Consider the following 25,498-nt stretch of genomic DNA (forward strand, 5'->3'; position numbering starts at 1 on the left):
TCTTACCAGAAAATGGCTTGGTGGTTTTTTTTAAGCGCTTGGTGTTTTTTAGCAGAAAGCCAAATGGAAGTATAAAAATGTATAATAGGTCTCCTTTAATGAGCAGCAGATCTGCTGAAGTTTCCTTCCAGCTTATTATTGATTTTCACATAATCTCAGTCTTTTCAAGCTACATCCAAAATCAGGGAGTTTGAAGTTGTAAAAGATGAGCAAAAAAAAAAGAAGAAAAGAAGCAATAATTGATTTTTGTATTATTATTTGTTTGTAATTTCAGGCTGAAAAAAAGCCGCAGACCAGCTCAGATATTATAAACTCTGCACTATGAACTGAACTTCTTTGTAACAATATTGCTGCAACCAGCTTTTACTGTATGATTGAAATCAGGATTTTATTTGCACACTTGCTGAATATTTGAGGCTGATAGTTGACTTTTTATTAAATCCTCACATAATGTTAGATTTTTTAAAATAATTAATTTGTTCCTTTAAATTATTTCCCATCAGAACATTAACAAATGTGCTTCTGTTATATAAAAGATCATCCATTAGATTTCGATATCAAGAAAAAATCAACCGAGTAGACACGAAATCTTGTATCATAAAGATACTTTCAAGAAAATTCAAAAATCTTATGATTATGCAACTCATTACTACTGAAAACTAACTATGATGCTTGAACTATTATGTCGCAATTTTAAATGTTACACTATTGATATTTAATAACACTTGTTTAGGGATGGAAAACTGGGTTGTCTACTAGTTCTCAATTTTTTCCTTCTGAATAATAAGGTATTTTCATACTTCATTTGTAATTTTTATGATGCAGTTGAAGTTAACCCGTCTATAAACCACCCACGGAAATTTTCAAAAACGTAGAGGCCTTGGCGACATGAAAACAATCTTTATATTTGTTGATGTTTCGAAAAACGGTTGTTGTCTACGCTGTTGTTTCCAGATGTTTCTTCATCCACACAAAGACTCTGAATATAACACAAAATGCTGTAGTAACTACTCCAGGCCTGTGTGTGGCGCTGTGACGCCACCGCAGAAATACACCAAAGCAGAGAAGAAAGTGTCGGTCAGTAAACTGGGCTACAACGTCAAAAAACAACTCATAAAACATGGTTATAGCTGCACTAAAATATCATTTTCGCACATGAAATGTTGCATTAAAGCCAGTTCACGAATCAGAAACAAAAAAATACATGTATGTTTTTTATTGATGCATGTAGACGGCACCAAAAACAGACAACATTAGCAACGGTTAGCTAGCTAGCTCAAATCATCCGTTCGGTTGAAACTTTAGCTAGCTTGCTAGCTAACGGCCATTAATCACGTGAGGGCCGCTTCACATTAATTTTATTTAGCTGTTACAACATTGATCGAACACTTATCTTAAAGGACGAATTGAAAAATGTCAGCTAATATACAATTTGGCTAAATAACTACTATTCCTGATCACTTCTTGATTATTTAATGATACAATCGATAAGTCAATTAAAATCTGAACGTACATTTTACAAATTTACAGCAGAATAAATGCCACAACTTTAAAAGTTCAGTTTTCATTGGGAACATGAAGGATGTTAAGAGCTGCTAACGTTCTGTTAAGGTTGAATATTGTCTCTGTAAAAAGTCAAATTTTGTAAGATATAACTTTCTTATTTAAGTTTGCAGTGTTGCAATGTTTGAAAAAACTTTTCTCCAGTTTGTGAGTTTTTGCACATTTGTCATAAATACTGAGAGCATGGATAAAAAAGCACTGATGCTGACAGAGCTAAATCACATTGTGAGTTATCTGTACTGTGAGATTTTGAGGGGACGTGAAACAACTGCATTCATTTGTAATTTATTTATATGTTTATGCACATTGAAAAAAAAGCATTTTCTAGGCAGAATCCAATGCTGTAATCACTGTTTATATAGAAATATGAGTTCCTGCGTGGTTTGCTGATTTTACTTGACTTCAGATATATCTGTTCATGTTTTTTATGCATTGTGGGAGCACCAAAACAAAATCACTGCTGATTTTCTGTGCAACTACTGCTAATGCAAACTATAATAAGCTAAACTGCTGGTAAGGTGAGCAGCTTCCCTGCTTTGTTTTGCTTTAGGTTAGTTTCAACACCATGACGGGTTTATAGAAAACTTCTGAGTCAAACTGACTCAAAGCAGGTCGATTCATCTCACCTTATCAGCTGATGATTTTTATTTCTTGTTTAAATAACAATATAAAAAAACAAGGTTGTTGGACTATTATGTGGATGGTGATGTATGTATATGCATTTTGCATTAACTTGTATGAACTTGCAGCTCCAAATACACAATGCAACTGCAAAGTTGTGAAATAAAATAAAAAAGACTTTGACATTTAATTAAATGATGCCAAAATTCAGATGAACTACTTTTTTCTTGCATTAAAAATAGTTGCATAAAAATATTTATTTCTAATCTCTTTACAAAATAGTTCAAAGATGTTCTTGTATATTAAGGACAGAGTCGTTATGTGTTTTCAACATTATATTCTTACCTAAATGTAAGAGTTTAACTGTTGAGTTTTTTCATAAGACTCTTTGTTACTGTGCAGCTAGCATACCATGTTGTGAATGCTAAAGCTAGTTAGCATAGCCACCGATGACAATGGATAAACAGTTTTTCTGTAATGGTAAGTTGTTTTGTAGCTATTTGCACATTTATTAGAGTACATGAGTAGATTGGCAGCACTAAGACCCTCCTCCGGGCTCTGATTGGTTGTTTTTGGGCAGGAGCCGCCCATAATAGCAGCTCAGGGAGGAGGAGGGTGAGAGAAGTTTCTACAGGTTATTTATCTCAAACTGTCACGACATGGTGACAGTTTTAACAAATAAGATATTTTATAAAAGTTACTCAAACTGTTAAGTTACTGCAGCTTTGGTTTTAACTTTTAGAAAACTGCTGGATCTGAATTATAGCAAAAATACCATGATGCTAATTCAAACATAAGTGCACAACATTAATTATTCCTGTGCAGCCTGAAATTATTAATAATTAAAAAGCATTTAGCTATCACAGACTGTAAAAAATTTGATCATAGAAAAAAAACACTGACGGTGCCTTTATATTTCTAAGACGTTGCATGAAATTGTCATCTTTTTGTGCCCATGAGGTTGTTGAATCCTCATTATGTGACTTCTCATCTCATCATCAACACAAACACCCAGAATGGGTCACTGAGCTGCGTGGATGGATGAGCAGATGTAGGGCAGGACAAAGAGCATCGCTCCATTACGCAGCTCCACCTCCATCTACAACACACACCAACATCGCTACGTGTGTGTGTGTGTGTGTGTGTGTGTTGGTGATCATGTATGCATGCATGAGCATTTCCTGATGACTAATCTGCTGCCATTATGGGCGCTGCATTCGTGTGTCGCCGCAGGAAATACGCAGAACGAGAAAACCAGGCCCACCTTAAAGGAACAGACTCTCAGGAAGCATCGACGGCGTGACTGGGACAAAACGCCCAGGACCAATGAACTGTAGATAAAACGCTTAGCGGGCGTTTTGGACAGATTCACAGCACTTCATGGGGATTTAACCCAGATCTGCAGCAGAATGAGGGGCTTCATTATTTTTAAATACCCCTATAAATATCTCATCCTTCCTGAAAAAAACATGAAAATTACTTCTATGTTAAAACAACATTATAGAAAATTAATGTTTTTTTTCAATAACTCTGAAGATGTGCGAGTTGAAAATTATTACAGGAGAGCTGCTACTAAAGATTAATTTAGTAATTATTCTAACGAATAATCAAGATTAACGAACACAGAGGACACACTGCTGTGTAAAGTAAGGATAGTCAACGCCACTGGAGTGTCAGTTTAGGATTTTCTGCATTTGGTTTTTGCAAAATGAAGGAATTTAATGCATGAGAAAGAATAGATATAAGTTGTTATGTTTGGTTTTACTGAACAAAATCGATAAAGTCGCCTGTAGAGATTACAACCTTAAAACTGTCAGACCACACCGCTGTACGTTTCTCTAGAAACCAGAGGAAATCTGTTTTCTTATTATGTTTAGCTTCAATTTAGTCAGTGTTTGAATTAAATGTACAAAGAATTAATGAGCTTATGATTAATTGTTTATTAGATTAAAATTAGTTTCAATTATTTAGTCCTTCTTTTAGTGTTGTAGTTTGGCTGCCAACCAGCAGAGGGCGTCGCTGGTCATCCTTAAGCATATCCAGTTGATACAGAAACAAAGATGGCGGAGGTAATACCAGAAAAAGAGAAACAGTCCAAACAGAATCAGATGTGGGATGAAAAATGCATTTCATGTGGTTCTGTTTTTCTCTTTGTGCAATATAACTCAGTTCTTTAAGAAAATTGCCGCTTATCCATTAATCTTTAGTTGATCGATTAGACCAATCAAATTTAGATTAGCTCTTTAATCGATAAATAGCACCAAAATTATTTGAATACCAGAAAACAGTGAAATGTTTAGCTTGGTGCTATTTGTAAAGTTACACAGTGAAAGTTTAACTGTTTCAGTTCTGCCAGCAGCTCCACAAAATCAAGCTTTTATTTTGATATTCCACTTCTGCTTACCAGAAAGGTAATTTGCATATTAGCTAAATATTTTTTGCTTGAGCCTGAATATTTAGTTACAAGCTAATTGTTAAGCTAGCAACCTAAATACTTAGTTAGCAATAACTAGCAAAAATATTTTACTAAATTTCAAACTTAAAAATTTTGTCTGTAATTAATTATTTAATTTGAAAACTAAATATTTATTTTGCAAACTCAATATTTAGCTTGTGAATTAAATATTTAGCTTGGAAATCTGACATTGGTAAATGTATGAATAACCTGGTGAAAATATTAATTTGAAAAATTAATTCCTGTATTTTTTCTCTCTCTATGACAGGCTGTTAATTTTTTACAGTGTAACTCTTCAAACGGCAGTACAGGTGCCAATACTTTGCGCATGTATTGGTTTCCATATTTGTTCTTTAATGGCAGGTTTATTTACCGATAGACATGGCGGACCGTTCATGTTCGCATCAGAGCGGAGTAAATAATTCACACCGAATCTGTGTGACTCGGCACGGATGCACGGCGGTGTTTTACATGTTTTATTAACACACACACCTCCACACACACACACACACCTCCACACACACATCCCCACTCACACAGACACACGCACGCACACACACACACACACACACACACACCCACACACACACACACACACACACACACACACACACACACACACACACACACACACACACACACACAGCCAGTCGGTGTTCCAGGTCAGTGTTACAGCTTGTTCTGTTAAAGCAGTGAGGATTACGGAGGGGGATGGGAAACTCCGACCTCCTTTATTCAGCCGAACTGCGCATTAAAACACTTCCGGTTCCAATTCATGACGTCATCAGGCTTCCATTACTCCAGTACATGTAACTACATGTTACATGTACTTACATTCAATTGGTAACATTGAACTGGTTACCAATAATCTGATGCTTTTCCATCCATCCATCCATCCATCCATCCATCCATCCATCCATCCATCCATCCATCCATCCATCCATCCATCCATCCATCCATCCATCCATCCATCCATCCATCCATCCATCCATCCATCCATCCATCTCTTGTCTTCTTTCCTTAATAACAGTCTCTCACTGTGAGCTAAATGTGCGTTTGGTGAACTTTTGGTTAAAACGTTTATTTTTCATTAAGAAAATCCAGAAATTTTACTCAAGAAACAGCAGAGGTGTTTTTTAATAAAATTACTTAAGTAAGACTAAAAGGTATAGCATAGTAAAAATACTCCTAAAAGTTTTTTGTTTTTTTTCAAAAAAAGTTACTCAAGTAAAAGTAATTGAGTAAATGTTACTAGTTACTAACCAACTCAGGATACGAAACAACATTTTAAAAATTTTTCCCAATCTGCCATTTTCCACACTAAAGCAGAAAATCATCAGCCAAAAGAATCACATCATCTGCAAAAAACAGATATAAAGCCCTAAGGATGCCAGAGCTTTCGTTATCTTCTTTATTTTAAATCAAGTTGTGTCTTTGGGGCGGGATTTGGTGCAACACTTGATCTGCAGCTTCAACATGATCCTGGATGCTGTGGAGCTTCGAGGCCCTGGGCTGCGACTGCCAGGCTGACATCATTAAGTTCAGCTGCAGCTTGCCATCCGGCTGCCGACGTAGCAACAGAACTAAAAATACTTCCTGTTTATTATACACACACACACACACGCAGACACACACTGGAGTGCATTACTTTGACTTCTATGTCATCCTGGACAGTAACTGTTACCTAATATGCTGTTTCATGATGTGATGATCACTTTTGCTCTCAGAACGTGACAGTGGAAACATCACTAAGCTAATAACTCACCCAATCACACAAAATTACCAGCTGACGTGGAGGAAACGTGAATTTGTGTCGTATCTGCATGTATCCATGTCTCATTAAAAGACCATGACCAGCAGAAGCTTTTAGGTCAAAGAGTTTAAATATTTCAGAGGAGCTAAAACGCATCATCATGTCACAACCTACAATTCGACAGAACTTAGATATTCTGAATTTTTAAGTGATAACTTTTCTCATTTGGAGGTGAAGCCTAAAGCACACAGAGTCAGTGAGAAAGGCGTTTTTTATCTTAAATCTGACCCATGAGTCTCTGCTAACACGTTAGCATCTGAACATGAACCCTGCCAACAGGGACTGATTCATATTTCATCAGAAAAGCTGCGCTACAGACTGACTGACTCCTCTGAGGAAACGCAACCCGGAGCTGATAAATGTGCTTCATATTGATCTGTGGGACGCTTTCCGAGAAACAGAAATGTAGAATGTAATGATCTCTCCAGCCTGGTTATTGCAAACACATTAGATTATATTATAGGGATGTAGAAAGAGGGTTTTTTTGTATTTATTCTGGAATATCTACCAGTGATCTTCAAACCATTTTTTTCTGGGTTATGGTATTTAATATTTAACTCAGTGTAGTAATAAGGAAGTACTTTGGCACAATGACACAACGCTAAGTAAACATGCATTCTGTTGTTTGAATGTTCCCTTTGTACTGCATAGATGCCCAGAGAGGCAAATATTCTCCTCATTTACAGAGAAATAAATCACTTCTAATTTTATGATCATTTTAATGTGAAAAACTTCATGTCATCCAGAAACAATGAGGTAAATATCTGATTCCCTATAATACTGCCCAAACCCAACCAACACAACTAACTCAGGCAGTCAACTAACTCACTAACTAAGCAACCAATCGAACAATCAGCATGTAATTCAGAAAACAACCAACCAACCAATCCACAACTAACTAATCAACCAAAGAATCAACCAATCACTTACCAATCAAGCAGCAACTCAACCAGAAAACCAACCAACCAATCAGTCCATAACTAACTAACCAATCAACCAGCTAACTAACTAGTCAGTCAGTCAGTCAGTCAATCAAAGAACCAACCAACCAGCAATCCAACCAGAAAATTAACCAACCAACAAACATGAGTTATGGCATGAATAAAAACTCTCAAAGATCAATAAACTTTAATTTATAACAAATGTTTACCACTGTAACTGGAAGACATTTTGAATAAATAAACAAAGCAACAAATAAAATAAATTATGAAATCTGTAAACAAAATTGTTCTTCAAAAAGAGGAGAAGATTGAGACCAAAACACCAAACAATCATGGAAATTATTGAGTCTGTTTTAATTTATCATGCTATTAATTGATTTATTTGAAGTGTTTTCTCAGACAGGAAGCTCCCAGAGGAGACGTGTGTGTGTGTGTCAGTGTGTGTGTTAGCTTGTGTGTGTGTGTGTGTGTGTTCACAGCTGCTGCCTCCATCAATAGACAGTTTATCTGTTTGAGCTGTTTAAATTTCACAAAGTGGATCAAATGGAAGAGGAGAATAAAAATGGAGGCTGGGCATCGGAGGTCACAACTATTAGCATCCTGATCCCACCTCCTTGTTTCCTTCCCTCGCTCCCTTCTCCTGCTTTAATGTGGCTGATTTCAAGCAGCTTCTGCAGATCAAATGTCTCTCAAATCAAACAGAGACGCAAACGTCCTGAAAAACAGCAACAGGATCAATCAGAGTGGAAATAAAAGATCTAACAGAAACAAAGCTGTGAAATTATCCTTTTATTTAGCTCCAACACTCAGCTGGAATATTATTTCTAAAATGCTGAAGTCATTTATAATTTAAAGCTCAGCAGGAAGACACAGGAAGGAAGAGAAGACCGCCCCCTGCTGGATAAATGATGAACAAAATCTACAGAAATAACAAATGTTCATTAAATTCAACAATTTGACTCAGAAGGTGAAACTACTGTATTTAATAAATTCATGACAACCAAAGTTATGTATTTTCATTTTCTTTCTTTAATGTTAATGACTATGTATCATATCTAAATCCAAACTTACACAAAAACCCACAAAATCTTACAACATAATTTTGTTGTTAGTACATTTTAAATAAGACAAAAATAAGTTCTAAGTAACTTTTAAGTGAGATATAGGACCTTATTTTGAGTCAATAATCCCTTAATATTGATTTCAAAAAGTACTGGAGACTATTTCACTTGTAAGATATGAAAAATGTCCAGTTTTAAGTGAAATAATCTGCTGGTGAAGCTTTTTATATAAATATCTTTTTTAGATTTAACAAATATTAGGAAGATATTTACTTAAAACTGTCTTATATATCTTGCTAAAAAAGTTGCTTGTAAGTTAGTTTTGTTTTATTTCCAGTGTACTGATGTATTTAGATTAGAAAATAGACAAAAATAATTAGTAATATTTTGTGTTTTTAGCAGAAATGTTCCCTTACTGACAAGTAGGTTGATGTATTTTACATGTATATGCACTGAATGATTGGTTGGGGCTCCTTATGCATGAATTACTTTCATCTGAAAAGTGAACTTTGGATCACTGGTTCAGTCCTTTCTCTTCTGATCACAGCTAACGCTAATCTGGGAGTGATGAACCAAAAACAAAACATTATGAAAGAGGGTTTTTGGGCAAAATTTCAAATTTAGGTCTGGATAAACGTATTTATTTTTATTCCAATTAGGATTTTCTAAACAATAGTTGTAATCATATTACTACCAACAATCAGCTGATTTTATGTTAGAATATTTTTTTATTAGATCTTTAACTTAGCAATCTAAGGCCTTGTTCACACGTCTTTATAACACAAATATGTCCGCCACATCGTTTAAAAATATAATACCAACATCAGTTTCAGAAGTTTTCATCTAAATAAATCTGATCCGTCACTGATTGTTGTCATAAACCTGCCAAACCCATAGGGGGCAGTGTAGCGCAAAGCAGCCAATCAGATTGCTTCAAAACATCCGGGACTTCCTGTTAGAAATTAAACATGGCGCCAGTAGGTTCGTCTGTGTGGATAAATAGCTGAACTAGTTTTAAATTGCGTAATAGAATATAAAGTCAATAAAACACAATGTTGATCAGGAATCACGTCAAAGCAAATATGTGGATAAATCGGCGCATTTGTCACCGACTGTAAACACAAATACGAAGTTTTCTCAAATCTACACTCTGATCGAAGTTTTCTTTTTAGAAAATAATCATTTTCAGTGATATTAAACGAAGTGTTCGTGTGGATTAACGGCTCAAAGGCAGGAAAATATATTTATTTTACCCAGATTTCAGACTACATGTGGAAAATAGGCTACAAATGTTTATCAAAATGTTTTTACCTCAACAGGTCCAACAGATGGCGTCTCCTTTCTGTTGCTTCCTGACTGAAATATTCCTCATTTAAGGAAATTAAAACATAGAATAATAATAAAAGAGGAGGCAAACAAACCCTGAAGTCAAAATAAATAGATTTTAATGAACACTGTTAATGCTGATCTGCCATAGATCATAAAAATAACAAAATGACAGACAGACAGAAAGTCAAACAGCAGGTTGAGCCTAAGTTGGTTTAAAATGACAGCTCTAGAAAAACAAAGATGTCTCCCTTTGTTAATTCAGGCTTCCTGCACTTCCATCACTTCTCCCTAAATTAGCTAAGCTTGAGTTTTTAAAGAATCAATAAATCACGTTGTGTTTACTGCAAATGTTTATAACCAAGGTCAGGATTAAATTCAAAATCTGCAGGAACAAACTACACTGCAAAAACAGAAAACCTTAGTGCTTCTAATGCAGATATATTAGTACAGTTGAAATAAGAAAAAAACTATATGTAACTTTTCAGCAAGAAATATAAACTTTTAAAAGTTATTAATAGCTTAATGTTAATTTAAAAACAAATAGATCCACTGGCAGATTATTTAACTTATAACAACACATTTTTAGTGAAATAATCTTCCAGTGGAACTAGTATTGTTTTAAATCAATATTAAGAAATTATTGACTTTAAACAAGCTCATAAATTTAGCTGAAAAGTTAGTTTTGTTTATATCAACTATACTAAAAATACTTGGTGAGATTTTGTGTTTTTACAGTGTAGAGACAAAATAAGGACAGAGAGAAAGAAGGAAATAAGTGAGCAAGGAAAAGTAGGAACAAGGAAAAAGACTAAAGAACAGAAAGAGAAAAGCATCTAAACAAAGAAAATAAACTTTAAAAAAGCAAGAAAGGAAACGAGAAAAGAAGGAAGGAAGGGCAAAATAAATGTAAGATGTAAAGAAGAAAGGATATATGGGAGGAAAAAGGATGAAGGGAAGGGAATAAGGAAGGATCGGTTGGATATGGGAAGGAAGCAAGAGAGGAGGTGAAAAGAAAGGAAAAACACAAGAAGACATGGAAGAAAACAGTGAAGGAAATAAGGAAGAAAGAGAAGCAGGAACCAAGAAAGACAGAAAACAGAGGAGTAAAACAAGGAGAGAGAAAGTGAATGACACAAGGAAGGAACATTTAAAAGATTTAACAGAAAATAAAATCTGGAAATCATTTTTTTTTCAGACTTGTAATGATAATTATGTTGGTTTGACACTTTGTTGCTCCACAGCGCCCCCTTCTGATTACAACAAAGAGAGCCTGAGGAGGCGAGGAAAGGAGTCAAGGATATTAAAATCTGAGCATGAGAACCGGAAGTGGGCGGAGCCTGAGCTGTGACATCATGGTGATCTGACAGTTAAAAAAACAAACAAGCCGCTCGCTTTAAAAATATTAACAGCTGCTGATTCAAAACAACATAAACCAAGAAGAAGAAAAAAAACACATTAAGAAAACAATAAAACACTCAAATCAAAGAAAACCCACAAATCTAAGATTTCCTTCCACTCTATCACAAAAAACGACGTACAACGAGTCAAACACACACCGAAACGACAGGGTCTGCTTGTGTGGACCTGAGGAGCGGCAGGTCTTCCTATCACTACCAGGAGAGGAGCGGACATGGCTGGATCTACGTGGTTCTGCCCTGACAAACATGGCTTCCCTGAAGGGCTCCGAGGTTCTGACGGGGATCCAGCTGCAGCACCACTCAGCTGGTAAGTTTGTTTTTAAAAGATTTTCTGTGAGTTTTGTTGCTGCTGGATCATTTGAAACAGGAAAATTGCAAAGATTTAGACATAATCTAGAGTAAGGGAGTTCAAAGTGGGGCCCGGGGGCCGTTTGCGGCCCCTGGAATAGATTGTTTGCGGCCCAACCCTGACCACAATTAAAGAATTAATTAAATAAATTAGGACAATCCTATGGCTTTTGAATTAAAATCTACTTAAAAACATGTTGTCATGGTAACCAGAACCACATCTACTCATTCACTTGTACTCTAAATTTCACTTAACAGCAAGTGTTTTCAAACGAAGACTGACCTACATCCTGTTTTTATCGCTAAGAACAGATGAAATATTTTTTGTTTTCTTCAGTAAAGCATAAAATAATTAGCTAATGGATGCTTTTTATTAATTTACTTAAATTAATTTCATTTGAATTATTTCTTATAATTTTTAAATAATAATTGTGTTGTAATTGTCTTGTATTTACTGATTGTATTTATTGACAAAATGTGTGTTGTTTAGTTATTTTAACATTGTTTTGTATGACCTTTGTTTGTTTTTAGAGGGCCGATGGATGAAGGATAATTCTGGCAAAGTTTACAAAAAATGTTAATTACTGTGCATTGTCCCTACCAAATAAATTAATAAGTTTTAAAAATGACAAGGAAAACATACAAAAACAATTTAAGCTGCTATCCTGTTCCTATAAAAAAATTCAGATTACTTTATTTGTTTAATTAAATTAGATAGTGATTACTTTATTGTTGAGTACGTTAAAAAAAAAAATCACATTTTTGGTGATTATAGTTTTTTAAAATGATATTTGGCCTGCACTTAATTTTGATGTGACAAAAAGTTTGGACACTCATGATTTAGAGGTTTGAAAATAAACCAGTAATTCATAGTTTCCAATCAGACAGAGATATGAATAAATATAGTGGATTTTTATTAAAATACTAAATTATTCCAATAGAAAGCAGCGTTTAGTTCCCGTATATTTGGCCTAGCTTCTAGTGCACTTGAAATATAATAAAACTAACTTACACGTAACTTTTCAGCAAGAAATATGAGCTTGTTTTAAGTAAATATTTCCTTAATATCGGTGAAAAAGTTCAGTTGGCAGATTATTTCACTTGAAATATGGAAAAAATTAAAACATTAAAATAAAAAACATTTAATTTCCCTTTGGGATCCATAAAATATATTTTAATTGAACTGAATTAAATGTCCTGTTTTAAGTGAAATAATTTGCCAGGAACTAGAACTGGGTTGCTAGGCGATGGGCTGGGCTTGGCTGGGGTTGCTAGGTAACGCACAGTGCCAGTGGAATTAGTACTTTTTAAAAATCAATATTAAGGAATTAATGACTTGAACAAGCTCCTATATTTTGCTGAGAAGTTGCTTGTAAATTAGTTATTTCTTATTTTTAGTGTACTAAGACATTTGAACTAGAAACTCGACCAAAAGTACTTGGAAAGATTTAGTGTCTTTGCTATGTAAGATTATTTTAGTAGAAATACATTTCCTGAAGGATTCAAGCTGGTTTTCTGTTTTCAGAGGGTTTTTTTAAATTTTTTGAGCAGCTCTGTAATAAAACAACCTGGAGTTACGGATGTGGACAGGAATCTCTCATATTATCTGAATTTGGGAACGATCGGCTCTCGGTTTAAAAGGTTTTCCCTGAAGATTTGCGAGAGGCGTGTTTAGCGGGTTTCTGTGCTTGGAGATTGACATTGGCAGGAGCTGCAGCAGCCTGAGGAAAGAAAGCAGAACGTCAGCTGCCCAGCGGCGCCTTTGGATCAGGGGGTTCTGGTTGTGGACGAACACTGGGTTTGACCCTGAAGCAGGCTTTCTTTTCTTTTTTTTTTGTTAAAGGGAAACGTGTGGAGTCTTCAGCTGGAACCAACAGGTAAAGTTCACATCAAATCTCTTCCTCTTTAAATATAATTTCATCTAAAAAAACAAGTGACTCTAACAAACTGAAACCAACTATCTCGGGTCGCGGCGCCGCGACTGCTGCTTGGTGGAGGTTAGGTCCAGAAGGGGTGGGACGACACGCAGACGACGGCCGGATGGACGACTAGTTGTCCTCGTCATCGTCGTCGTCCTCGCCTTCATCGTCTACGTCTCTCTTCCTCTTCTGTCCCTGAGCGCCCTGCTGCTCCTCTGCAGAGTCAGGACACACAGAGCCTTAAAAAGTATTCACACCATAAAGATTTCATCATGTTGTGTCACATTACAACTAGGGCTGAAACGATTAATCGTGATTAATCAATTATTGAAATATTCATCAACTTATTTAGTTGATGTCCTGCTGCTCCTCTGCAGAGACAGGACATATAGGGCCTTTAAAAAGTATTCACACAACTAAGATTTGATCATGTTTCGTCACAGTGTGAATAGGGCTGAAACGATTAATTGGTTTAATCATGATTAGTCGACTACTGAAATAATCATCCACTAATTTAGTAATCAATTAATCGTTAACTGGAGCATACAAACTCAATTGAGGTCATTTTCTGAAAGAACAATACAGTTAAAGCCAGAACAATTAAGCCAAAATTGAGAAAAAATATTTACATTTTGCATTTAAATTAATAAAAAAAACTTTCATAGGTAAAATAGCAAAAAAAAAGGGGGCCCAAAAAGAGCCGTGGTGTACCCCACATCAGGACTGAAACGATTAATCAAATTAATCATGATTAATTAAATTAATCATGATTAAGTAAATTAATCATGATTAATTAAATTAATCATGATTAATCGATTACTGAAATAATCATAAACTAATTTAATAATTGATTAATAATTAACTGAAGTATACAGATTCGAAGGAAGCCATTTACTTAAAGAACAACATTTTCAGAGCAGTAATTATGTCAAAAATGAACAAACAATATATACATTTTACATTTAAGATAAAAAAAACAACCATCTGCCTGTTAATGTTCTACCCAGAACTCCTCAGATGGCATTTTTTTATATTCACCTGGTTCAAATTCACTAAAGGAATGCTATGCTATTCCATTTTAGCCAATAAAATGTTTATTTATTATTTAAAAAGGAATTGAATTATTTGTTTAATTGCCTGTCTTAATGTATTTCTTTTAGAAAGATTTAAATGAAAAAGATGCAGAATGAGCCAATTTTTTTATCTGATTGATTGCTTAATTGCCAGAATACCTGATTAACTAATAACTAAAATAACTATTAGTTGCAGCCCTAGTTTAGGTTTTGGAAAAACCTTGAAAACTCTCCATTTAGTCTGACTCAGTTTGAGCTTTTTCATGAAGATGAATGAAGAAGTTTCAGTTTTTGAAAAGGAAAACTGAGAACAATTGATCACTTTCCTTCCACTTCGTCTCCATCACTTACAATTCTAGTAAAAATAATAAAAGTTTCAACTTGAACCAGCTGCAGGATCCTCACCTTCCTCCTCTGCATAGTCATCCTCATCCTCGTAATCTTCCTGAAACGAAGAGCAGACACAAAAAGAGATGGAGAGAAATTTAAAAACTTTAAAGTGACGTTGAAAACGTGAAAACCGTTAGATGTTTCTGGTTGGACGACACTAATGAGGCTCTTTGTCTATTTGTCAGGACAACATGGAGACCGAGTCAACAACCATCAGACCAACTCTGGAGGTGAAGCTTCCCGAGTTAAAAAACAACTTCAAAACGCACTGCAAAAACACAAAATACTACCAAGTACTTATGGTCTTTATTCTGGTGCAAATATTAATACACTTCAAATAAGACAAAACTGACTTACAAGTAACTTTTCAGCAAAAAATAGGAGCTTGTTTGAAGTCAATAATTCCTTATAATTGATTTAAAAAATACTAGTCCCACTGGTAGATTGATAAAAGTAGATTAAAGCGATGTAGCTTAAAAATAATATCTCAGATTTTTTCATCCCAGATCTGATTTTAATCAACTTTTTTCTCATTTTCTTTTCTAGAAAGAAATCACAAATGGCAGAAAATACTTTAAAAAAGTGGATTTTGTTTCAGTCATCCCTTCTGTGACTTGAACAGCAAAGAATTAGGGCCAGAATAAAGTTTTTGTTGTATTAGCAGAATAAAGATTCAGTTTTACCAGAATAAAGTTGTTTCACTGAGAAAAGCTCAGATAGAGTCATTTTGGTCAAACATGACCAGATCAGCCCAGGTGGTTTGTCAATTGTTTTAAAGTCCTGCTACTGATAATAATTTGATTATGATGTATTAAAAAGTGAAGTATTTCCTTATTTGTAAAAATTACTCCAAAGTGTAACTTCACACAACTCTCAACATTCCTCATTATAATTAATCTTTTTAATTTTTGTGTTGGAGTTCTCATAAAATTATTTCTTCATTCTCCTAAAATGTTGACTTTATTCTGATAACATTAACAATTAATTCTCCCATTATTTCAACTCTATTGCCCTGAAACGGTATTCTTGCAATATTATGACTTTATTTCCACAATAAAGTCATTATAGTTTATTGCAGAGTTCACCTGGACTCAAAGTTAAATAGAAACTTTAAAACAAAATGGCCGCTGCCCTGGGCGAGCTGACATCACTCTGAACTACGGAACCGAAGGAGTCGATTGGTGAAAAAAAATTGCTATTTTCCAAACATTAAATCTTCGATCAATTGATCAAATGGATTTATCGCTCAGAGCGAGCCAAGACATTTTTCTCATATTATAAGTGAAATAATCTTCCAGATGAACTAGAACTTATTATTGACTTAAAACAAGCTCATATATTTTGCTGAAAAGTTCTTTGTAATTTAGTTTTAATTTATTTAAAGCGTAATAAGATATTTGAACTAGAAACTAAATCAAAAATAATTTTGTGTTTTTACAGTGTGGACCGTCAGTGGTGGTTGTTCTGGTGCTGAACTTGGTCCACAACAACACTATGCCTGAGGTGAGTCCGTCTAACTGGACCAGGTCTAACAGAACCAGCAGCAGCTCTGATGCAGGACTCTGTTCTCTGCTGCATGATGGGATGGGAGGGATGAAGGGAGGTGGCTGCTATGAATCCTGAGGTTTCAGAGGCGAGTTGCCCACCTGATTGGCCTGGTTCACCTGAAAGCTCAGCCCCACCTCTCTTCCCTCTGAGCCATCCTCATCCTCCTCTTCGTCATCCTCCTCCCCGTAGTCGCCGGTTGGCCCCGCCCGGTCCTCGCCGTCCTCGTCTGTAAGCAGAGACCAACACCGAACGTTTTCGATCACATGCAGACAGAAACATTCCCACGAAGCAGAAGGCCAGGACCGCTGAGTTAGAGGATTAGGGACAATAAAACAAAAACAAAATCTGACATTTTTATCAGGATTTTGACTTTAAACTCATTCTAATTCTGTTAACCTTAGTCTAAATTCAAACAAGTAATCAAACATTCTTCAATTATGTAGTTTGAATATGAAAAATGATCACATAATAGTTTCTTCCTTGTTATAGGATTTGCAAACCGGCACTTTTTCCACTCTGAAAACTGGTCCCAAATTTGTTTTGTAGATTTGAGTTTTAAGAGATTAAAGTTAGAATTCTAAGAAAAAGGCCAAATTTGGAGTCTAAAGTCAAAATCACTACCAAAAAAGTTAAAATTCTGAGATAAAAGTCAAAATTCTGAACTTTGCCTTTTCCCCAAAAGGCAAAGTTTAGAGAAAAATCTAAATTCTGTGAAAAAAGCCAAAATTCTGAGTTTAAAGTCGAAATACTGACAAAAAAGTAACAATTCTAAAATTATAATCTGAATTCTGAGAAAAAAGTCAAAATTCTGAGAAAAAGTTAAAATTCTGAGATTAAAAATCAGGATTCTGTAAAAATGTCAAAATTGTGAGAAAAAGACAAAATTCAGGGAAAAATGTAAGAATTCTGTGAAAAAGGTCAGAGTTCTGAGATTAAAGTAAGAGTTTTTTAACATCTCTTTTCTGCTCTGGTGGCCCTGGCCCTCTTCCGTGGTTCTGAGTCGTTTTGGTCCATCAAACCGGGCTCAGGCAGAGGTCATCCTCTCACCTTCGTCGTCGGCCTCAGAGTCTGGCGCCTCATTGTCCTCCTGGTCGAAGCCGTCCAGGTAAGTCACCTGAGGCAGCAGCTCGAACACGCTCTCCCTGTAGTCCTCCAGAGAGGTGATCTCACAGTTAAACAGGTCCAGACTCTGCAGGCTCTTCAGGTTTTGCTGAAGGAAACGTCACAAAGTAAGACTCTCCTAATAATAATAATAAACTAAAACGAACCAAACTAAACGAGGTAACTGACCAGCGCCTCCAACGTGCTCAGCTCTTTAATCTTGTTCCCGCTCAGGTTGAGGTAGGTCAGGTTGGGACATTTCTGTGCTAGAGTCTCCAGAGACCCCGATAAGTTGTTGTCACTCAGCTCCAACTGAGAGGAAAATGACTGGCTTAATATTCAGGAGAACAAAAGTAACTTCATGTAGACATTCCTGCTTGAGCCTACAGTCAGAAACAGAGTTTTATAGAGCTGAAAATCACAGATAAGAGCAATTTTTAGCTAAAATATTACAACAACAGACCGGTCCGGATGACTTCATCTAAGAGGAAAACCAAACAATGGAAGAATAAGATTGAAAACAGCCACATAATCCTTCAAATCCTTCTTGGATAAATAGCTGAAACTAAAGAAAAACCATAAAAAGTATTAATCTTTGCTCAAATTATGTTTGTATTCATATTACCAGTGAAACAGGTGAAGGAGAAACTACAGTACTTATTGCTGTGGACTGAAAGTTCATTGTGTAGTTTTGGGTCTGAGACAAGCACAATGGCGACACCTGGTGGACTAACAGGTGAACTACATGTATTATTCAATACAAAAACAAACACAAAACGCTTCATTCCACCTCCGCCGCCATTAGACATTTCTGAACTATTTCAATTAATTCTGCATTTTTATTAGCATATTGATTCTCTGAAAAAACATATGAATTTAAATCTCTGAAGTTTAAACTTAGATCTCAACATCAGAATGTAAATGTTTGTGGTTCAGGTGACAGGTGAGGTGGGCTTACCTTCCGTAGTTTGGGCAGTGAAGGCAGCTTCGCCAGTGAGCTCAGACCCACGTTGACCACGCTGAGAAACTCCAGCTCTGTGAACTCGTCCGTCAGACCTTCGACCTCGCCATCAGCAGACCGACTGTTGTCCACAACCAGCTCCACAATCTGAAACAGCAAAGACAAACCCATCGATTAGAAATCATTATTCCTATGTTCACCAAACACAGCAGAAACTGAAATATCCCACTTTTTCATGACTGCAAATGGATCAGAATGTTTTAATACAATTTGTTTTAGATTGAGCGAAAATTCTCATAGAAAACAACATAAATAATGATCATTAATTCACATTAATTTATAAACTACTACACTAAATCGGTTCATTTTTATTCATGACAAAATTAAACAATAATTAATTAATGAAAAATGAATTGATCAGAAAACAAACAAAACAATAACAAAAGGCACAGGCCTTACATTTATACAAATAAATAAGTTTTATTTCTATTTATAAATGAATTTATTTCTTCTGTATTTACAACTAAAAATTATATATTTTGCATTTATATTTGTTATATAATTATTAATAATATTATTACTTATGTTTTACTATATTAGTACATATTTAATTATAATTCATATATTGGACGAGTTTAAATATCTGGGTCTCTATTAAAGCTGCAGTATGTAACTTTTATAAAAATATATTTTTTACATATTTGTCGAAACTGTCACTATATCATGATAAGAGCGATAATCTGTGAAAAATCTACCCTTGTCCCAGTGTCACCTAGAAACAACCAATCAAATCAATCAAAGGAGGGTCTTAGCGCTGTCAATCACTCTGTGTTGCTGCTCCTCCTATGTAGTGAATGCTCAGACCAGTTAGCATGGCCACCAATGACAGCGGATTAACACTTTTCCTGTAATGGTAAGTTGTTTCTCCCCCTTTAGCACACTTAGCAGTACATGAGATTGATTGACAGCGCTAAGACCCTCCTCCTGGCTCTGATTGGTTGTTTTTGGTTGGGAGAGGTGCATTTCTTCAGATGATGTGAAGGAGATCAATCTGTTCACTGATTATCTGTCTCATATTATACTCTCATAACATGGTAGTCTTAACAAATAGAAAGAAACATTTTTATGAAAGTTACATACTGCAGCTTTAACTAAACCTGTGTATACCGTAAATAAATAACAAAATAAATGGGCCAATGTAGTTCCTGTTGTATTGGTCAGACTACTGGTTTTACTCTGACTAGTAGCTGGTTTTATTTCCCAGAGTCCTTTGGTCTTCCAAGCCTTATATAACGTAAGAGCCTGAGCGGAGCATCAGCCTGCAGCTCCATCATCATCTGCGCTGTGAGTGTGCAGGGTTTAACCCACTGTAATCTGCATGCAGTGCTGCAGGAAGAGGAGGAGGAGGTGGAGGTTTCTCTGCATTAACCATCTGCCGGCTTCCCCCAATTTATAAAACATGACCGCAGCGTTTCATCTGTTCAAGTAAATTAACTTGGGAGTATTATTTAACCTGAGCTGCTGGTTATATAATACACAGTCACACACACGCACAGTCACACACACACACACACGCATGCAGCTTTAAAGACCCGGTTTATGGGAACAGTCGACACAACCGGGCACACCAATATCTGCGCTCACAGCTTTCACGTAGCTCCTCGAGAGCACACAGTAATCTAATTTCTTGTACTCTTAACGGCTCAGGTGTAACGCCATCTTGTTCCGTTACGTCGTCCTTACTCCGTCGCCGAACCTCCCGGTTACCTGGTGGCCACGTTACCGCGGTGTAACGCCGCCTTGTTTTAACCAGTTTCTGTAGGTCACCGACTCGACATTTTCGCCGTCGTCGTCGAAATTTCCGCTCGACACGAAAGCTAATCCGCTTTCTGTAGCGGCAGGTCGGTAACGCGTTACCGCTCCGCCGCGCAGCCTGTGACCGACCTTTGCGCGCCAGCGAGCTGGGTCGGACCAAAACCACCGCATTTTTTTTTTTTTTTAAAACACACGAAAACACAACAATTTGACTGTGAATTAAAGTGCACATTGCGTGGCGTGACCAGACCTGTTGAAAGAAAGTCTGCTGTAAGACAATGTCGTCGAAGTTTAAAGCGGCGGCGACTTAAAAATGTCCGCTCAGAAAGGACGAGCGAGTCTGTAACGGACATCAGATGAGTTGTTGTTTACCCACACCGTACTCCAGGAAAAACCGATTGAACACAAATAATATTATCATTTTAAAGAGGAGTTTCCCCGAGGAGCAGATACGACGAAAAAAGTTAAAGCCGAACAAGTTGAAGGAATTAGCTGCGTGTATCGACCGTTGAGCCGGAGTGAGAGACGGAATTTTGTCGGAGAGCAGGGGGGCGGTACGACCGAGGAACCCCGTAAGATGCTCCACATATGCCTCAAACAACTATAACGAGCTGGGCTCTAACTCATACTGTCAGCGCGGCGATAAATATAGTTTAGCATGCGATTAGCCCGCTCGAACTCAATAAAGGGAGTAAGTAAGTGCTGAAAGGCGAGAAGCAAGGTCCGGGCTCCGGACGCGCATCACGGACAACAATTACCACCTTATTACAGTCTAAGTCGCTTACCTCTGCTGGGCTTCGGTTCCGCAGCTCTAAAGTAATCCTCTTCTTCATATCCATGTTTAACTGTGACGTGTGGTTGTTTAGAACCGAGCACTGAGCAGTTGAGAAAAGTCCCGGGGATCAGACGGGTAGCTGCCCTTCTCTGCTGGCCGCAAGTTGCCTACTGATCCTCCATGATAACTTGCGCCCTGCCCCCTCCACTACAGCCTCGCCCACCGAAAGAACGGGGTTGGCCGTCCCTGTTGTCCTCGCTTCTGATTGGTCGATAGAGACGCCAATCACGATCATCGGTATAATAATCCTCTCTCTGGATGGCTTAAAAGGCGGAGGAGTCGTAGTATTGGATGCGGGTGACATTTTTAAATTTGTCAGGGTTGTTGATCTAATCAATCGATTAAAATTATATTAATGTCATTTTTACCAACATTTTTGCTGCATGTGTTTTTTTTAAATATATATTTTATTAATATACTATCACAACAAATGTAGGAATATCCAAAATGTATATTTTTAAAAGAAAATATTTTATCACATTACTGACTAGCTCAATAGTTGGTGCCCCTAACAATCCCATTATAACTAATGTATATGGAGGTTTTTCCTCTAACACATACCTTTTTTAAAATTGATCAGTTCATAGATACTTCTAAGAGCAACTCCTAGTAATCCATGACTTTCTTTTCCCCTGTATTATAAATGTGACATGACAACTGGCCACTAGGCTGGATGAGGACCTATTTTTATCTTACCACCACTCACAGAGACAATGGTGGTAAGCAAGTTTTAAAAAAATAAATAAAACTTATAAGCATGCTATTGTAACTCCTCAGGATCAGTTTATTAGAAAACCTTTACTTACCAAATGATTGTTTGGGATTAATGGTAGAAAAAAGCCTTTTCTGTCCCATCATCACAAACATAAACACAGATTTTGATATGGGACTTTTCTCAAATACCACAATAATCGGATTATTGGCATAAAAATTAAAGTGGCAGTGGGTTAAAATAATGGGTAAATATGTTGAAAAGGACTGTTAGGTATGGTAGAGGATCTGTGATGCTGTGGGCCTGTTTCTATTTCAAAAATAATAAACATTAATTAAATAAAAATCTGGGGAACTCCACCAACATTAAATTTCAATATATATGCAATCTATATTAGGAATTTTTTTTCCAATAAATTATCTTGCCATATATTGTGTTGCTTTAAATGTCACAAAATTTATTAAAAAAGAACATAATAAAATGAACATTAGTTTGAAAAAAAAAGCAAACTTATTTACAAATACAATTTTTTTTAACAAAAAAATGACCAACGCTAAACTACAGAGCTACGCTGTGGTCCAAAAACTATAGAGAGCTCATAAATAAATGAAGCAAACTATGTATGGTTATCATCGCTTTGAAATCTCAAAGACAAAACAAAGGCGTTCTTCGAAAACAAAAAGAAATATATTTAATTGCAGGCAGCCATCATCATCATCCTCATCATCATCCTCAATGTCACAGAGAAGCCAGTAGGTAAAGTTAAAAAAATACAACTTTGTATGTACATAGAAAAGGGTTGGTTTTGCAAAGCTTATAAAAATAACTATAACACAAACAACAGCTAGTCTCAGGTTGAAGGAGAAGTGGGGGGTGGCAGGCAGCTGAGAGGACACATGTGATCGATCCGAGTGCAGTGAAGTTCAGCAACAGGAACTGGACCAGCATGTGTTTGGCTTCAGGGGATTCATCTCCAACCTAACTGTAAACTCCTTCATGCTCGAAAGGTTCCTGTAGCTGCACATAAATTTAATTTATTGAGTTTTTACTAACTAATTCATTGAAAATTAATATTTTTTTTGCAAGAAAAAGTCAAAACAGTCCTAAATGAGGTTAGTAGTACTTCATTTTACTGTAGGATTGTTCCACAACTTGTTTTTTTTACAAACCGTAAAGTTGTAAACAGGTTGTTCTGCTTCAGTTTGTGGCGGTAACGATCTGTAGATTTAACTGAGATGAGAAAGTCGATGCCCTTATACAGATTTCGCAGAGATGCACCGATCGAGTTGGAATCGGCCAATATTTCCCCAATAAGCTCTGATCAGCAGATCTGATCTATTCTTTAAGTCAAAACATAGAACTTTTTTGGTTGAAAAATGATTAACCACAAACATGTCATTTGTAGTTTAGCAATAATTAAATTACACATTTTCACTTTTATGTTTTAAAAATAAATAAATTGGTCAAAATCTGATGGCCAGGAAGAGTCTGACCAGTGCATCTCTAATGTTAACCATTTTGATAAAAATCACAACAAAACAACAAGTTGCAACACAAACCGCAAATCCTACTGCAAAAACACAAAATTGTAAGTATCATAAGTATCTGTTATCTAGTTTTTATTGTATATATTCCAGTAGACTTGAAATAAGACAAAACTAAATTACAAATAACTTTTCAGCAAGATACAATTAGTTAATATAGATGAAAAAGTACCAATTCCACAAGAGGATTATTTCATTATAAGAAAAGTATCTTAATATAAATGAAATAATCTGCCAATCGAACTAGCACTTTTATTAATCAATATTAAAGGAATTAGATATACTTTGCTCAAACATGAGATTTGCCTTATTTAAAGTGTACTCGGATATTTCCACTAGAAACTAGACCAAACTTACTTGGTATGATTTTGTGTTTTTGCAGTGTAATCAAGCTTACAGCCAACATCCAGATCCTCCTGAAGCCTCAAAATGAATGCATCAGGCCTTCAGAAACACTGTGCTGTTTGTCACAGAGTTGGTTCCAAACCAGAACCGCAGACAACACTGCAGAATTGGATAAAGATGAAAGATAAGATGGAGAATGCTAGGACAAAGGGAAGACATCAAGTATTTTTCAGCTTCTCGAAGGAAAAACCTTCTTTCCTGCCTGTAACAGATGATCTGGGTTCACCTTTAACATACACAATTTAGGGCTCGCCTTTTGGCAGTTTGTTGGTCTACTGCACAGCAGAAAACTGAATAACTCGAGGTATAATTAAATATTTTAACTGGTTTTGGATGACTGTATACGAGCGGGTTTTCTTTTAGGATAAACATGTAATAAAATATCTGTGTAACTGCTAAGTTAGTTTGGCATTAAATGATTCAATATTGCAATATAATGGATCCAATCACAGCAAAAACATAAAATCTTACCAAGTATTTTTGGTCTAGCTTTTGGTGCAAATATCTTGGAACACTTGAAATAAGACAAAACTAAGTTATAAGTAACTTTTCAGCAACACATAGTGGCTTGTTTTAAGTCAATAATTCCTTTTTATTGATGAAAAAGTTCAAGTTCCACTGGCAAGGCGTACTAAAGCCGTTACCTAGCAACCTTAGTCAAACCCAGCCCGTTACTTAGCAACCGGTTTTAGTTCCACTGGCAGATTATTTCACTTACAAAAGGATATTTTTCCCATGTTAAAAGTAAAATAATCTGCCAGTGAAACTTGTATTTTTCATCAATATTAAACAAGTTCCTAAATCTTTTTTAAGAGTTTGTTTTGTTTTGTTTCAAGCGTACTAAGCGATTTACAAAAAAACCAACCTAAACCAAAACTAAAACTGCCTGGTACTACTTGGTAAGATTTAGTGTTTTTGCGGTGATGACGTATCTGAATTTCATGTTTATATCTGAATTCCATGTTTAATATGATGAAATCCCCTCTAAACACTAAAAACGAAGCTCACATTAGAAGGAATCACTGCAGTGTCTCGATAATCGTTCAGTTATGGTCACATGAGGTCAGCTAACTTTGGGATCCACTAAAGTAAACGACAAAACAGAACATAATATATGTTTAAAAAATAAAACAAATGGATCTGATGGGATAGTTACTGGCCTTTAAAAAGAGGAGATACTTACAGAGTATTAGGGCCAGGCTGAGAAAAAAAAAACATTAATAGAAATTTCAATTACGAATATAAAGTCATAATATAAGGAGAATAAAGTCAAAATAACACAAGTATAAAGTTGAAAGAAAAGGATATAGTCATAAAATTACAAGATCAAAGTCATAATGGTCCAAGAATGAAGTTATACAACAAGAATTAAGTCAAAATAATACAAGAATAAAGTCCTATATGAGAACAATTCATATTATTACAAGTAAATCAAAATAAAACGAGGATAAATTCTAAATCATGAGAATAAAGTCAGAATATTACCACAATAAAATGGTAATATTATGACTTTAAACTTTTATTTCAACTTTATGTAATGTAAAATCTATTCTTGTACGACTTTATTCTCATATTATTTTGTCTTTATTCCTTATTATTTCAATTTTTATATAATTTTGACTTTATTCTCATCATATGAGTTTAAT

At 35.7% G+C, this 25,498-nt stretch overlaps 1 protein-coding gene across 4 annotated transcripts; it reads right to left on the reverse strand.

The window, feature by feature from the left end:
- Window positions 1-12,896: 12,896 nt before the first annotated feature.
- Window positions 12,897-21,337, reverse strand: anp32e (acidic nuclear phosphoprotein 32 family member E). Of its 4 annotated transcripts, none has more exons than XM_014471198.2 (7): window positions 21,142-21,336; window positions 18,539-18,688; window positions 17,770-17,892; window positions 17,527-17,689; window positions 16,578-16,705; window positions 14,947-14,986; window positions 12,897-13,683 (listed from the first exon to the last, which is right to left on the reverse strand). In XM_014471198.2, exons 1-7 carry the CDS (start codon window positions 21,193-21,195, stop codon window positions 13,598-13,600), a joined length of 744 nt encoding a protein of 247 aa, XP_014326684.1. In that variant the 5' UTR covers window positions 21,196-21,336; the 3' UTR covers window positions 12,897-13,597. The 4 variants fall into 4 exon arrangements, with proteins under 4 accessions (XP_014326684.1, XP_023201196.1, XP_023201198.1 ...); XM_023345428.1 differs by having other exon boundaries at window positions 16,614-16,705; window positions 21,142-21,335; XM_023345430.1 differs by lacking the exon at window positions 12,897-13,683 and adding an exon at window positions 13,802-13,839 and having other exon boundaries at window positions 16,614-16,705; window positions 21,142-21,337.
- Window positions 21,338-25,498: the final 4,161 nt, after the last annotated feature.

The sequence above is a fragment of the Xiphophorus maculatus genome, chromosome 13 (genome assembly GCF_002775205.1).
Source record: "Xiphophorus maculatus strain JP 163 A chromosome 13, X_maculatus-5.0-male, whole genome shotgun sequence".
Lineage (NCBI taxonomy): Eukaryota > Metazoa > Chordata > Actinopteri > Cyprinodontiformes > Poeciliidae > Xiphophorus > Xiphophorus maculatus.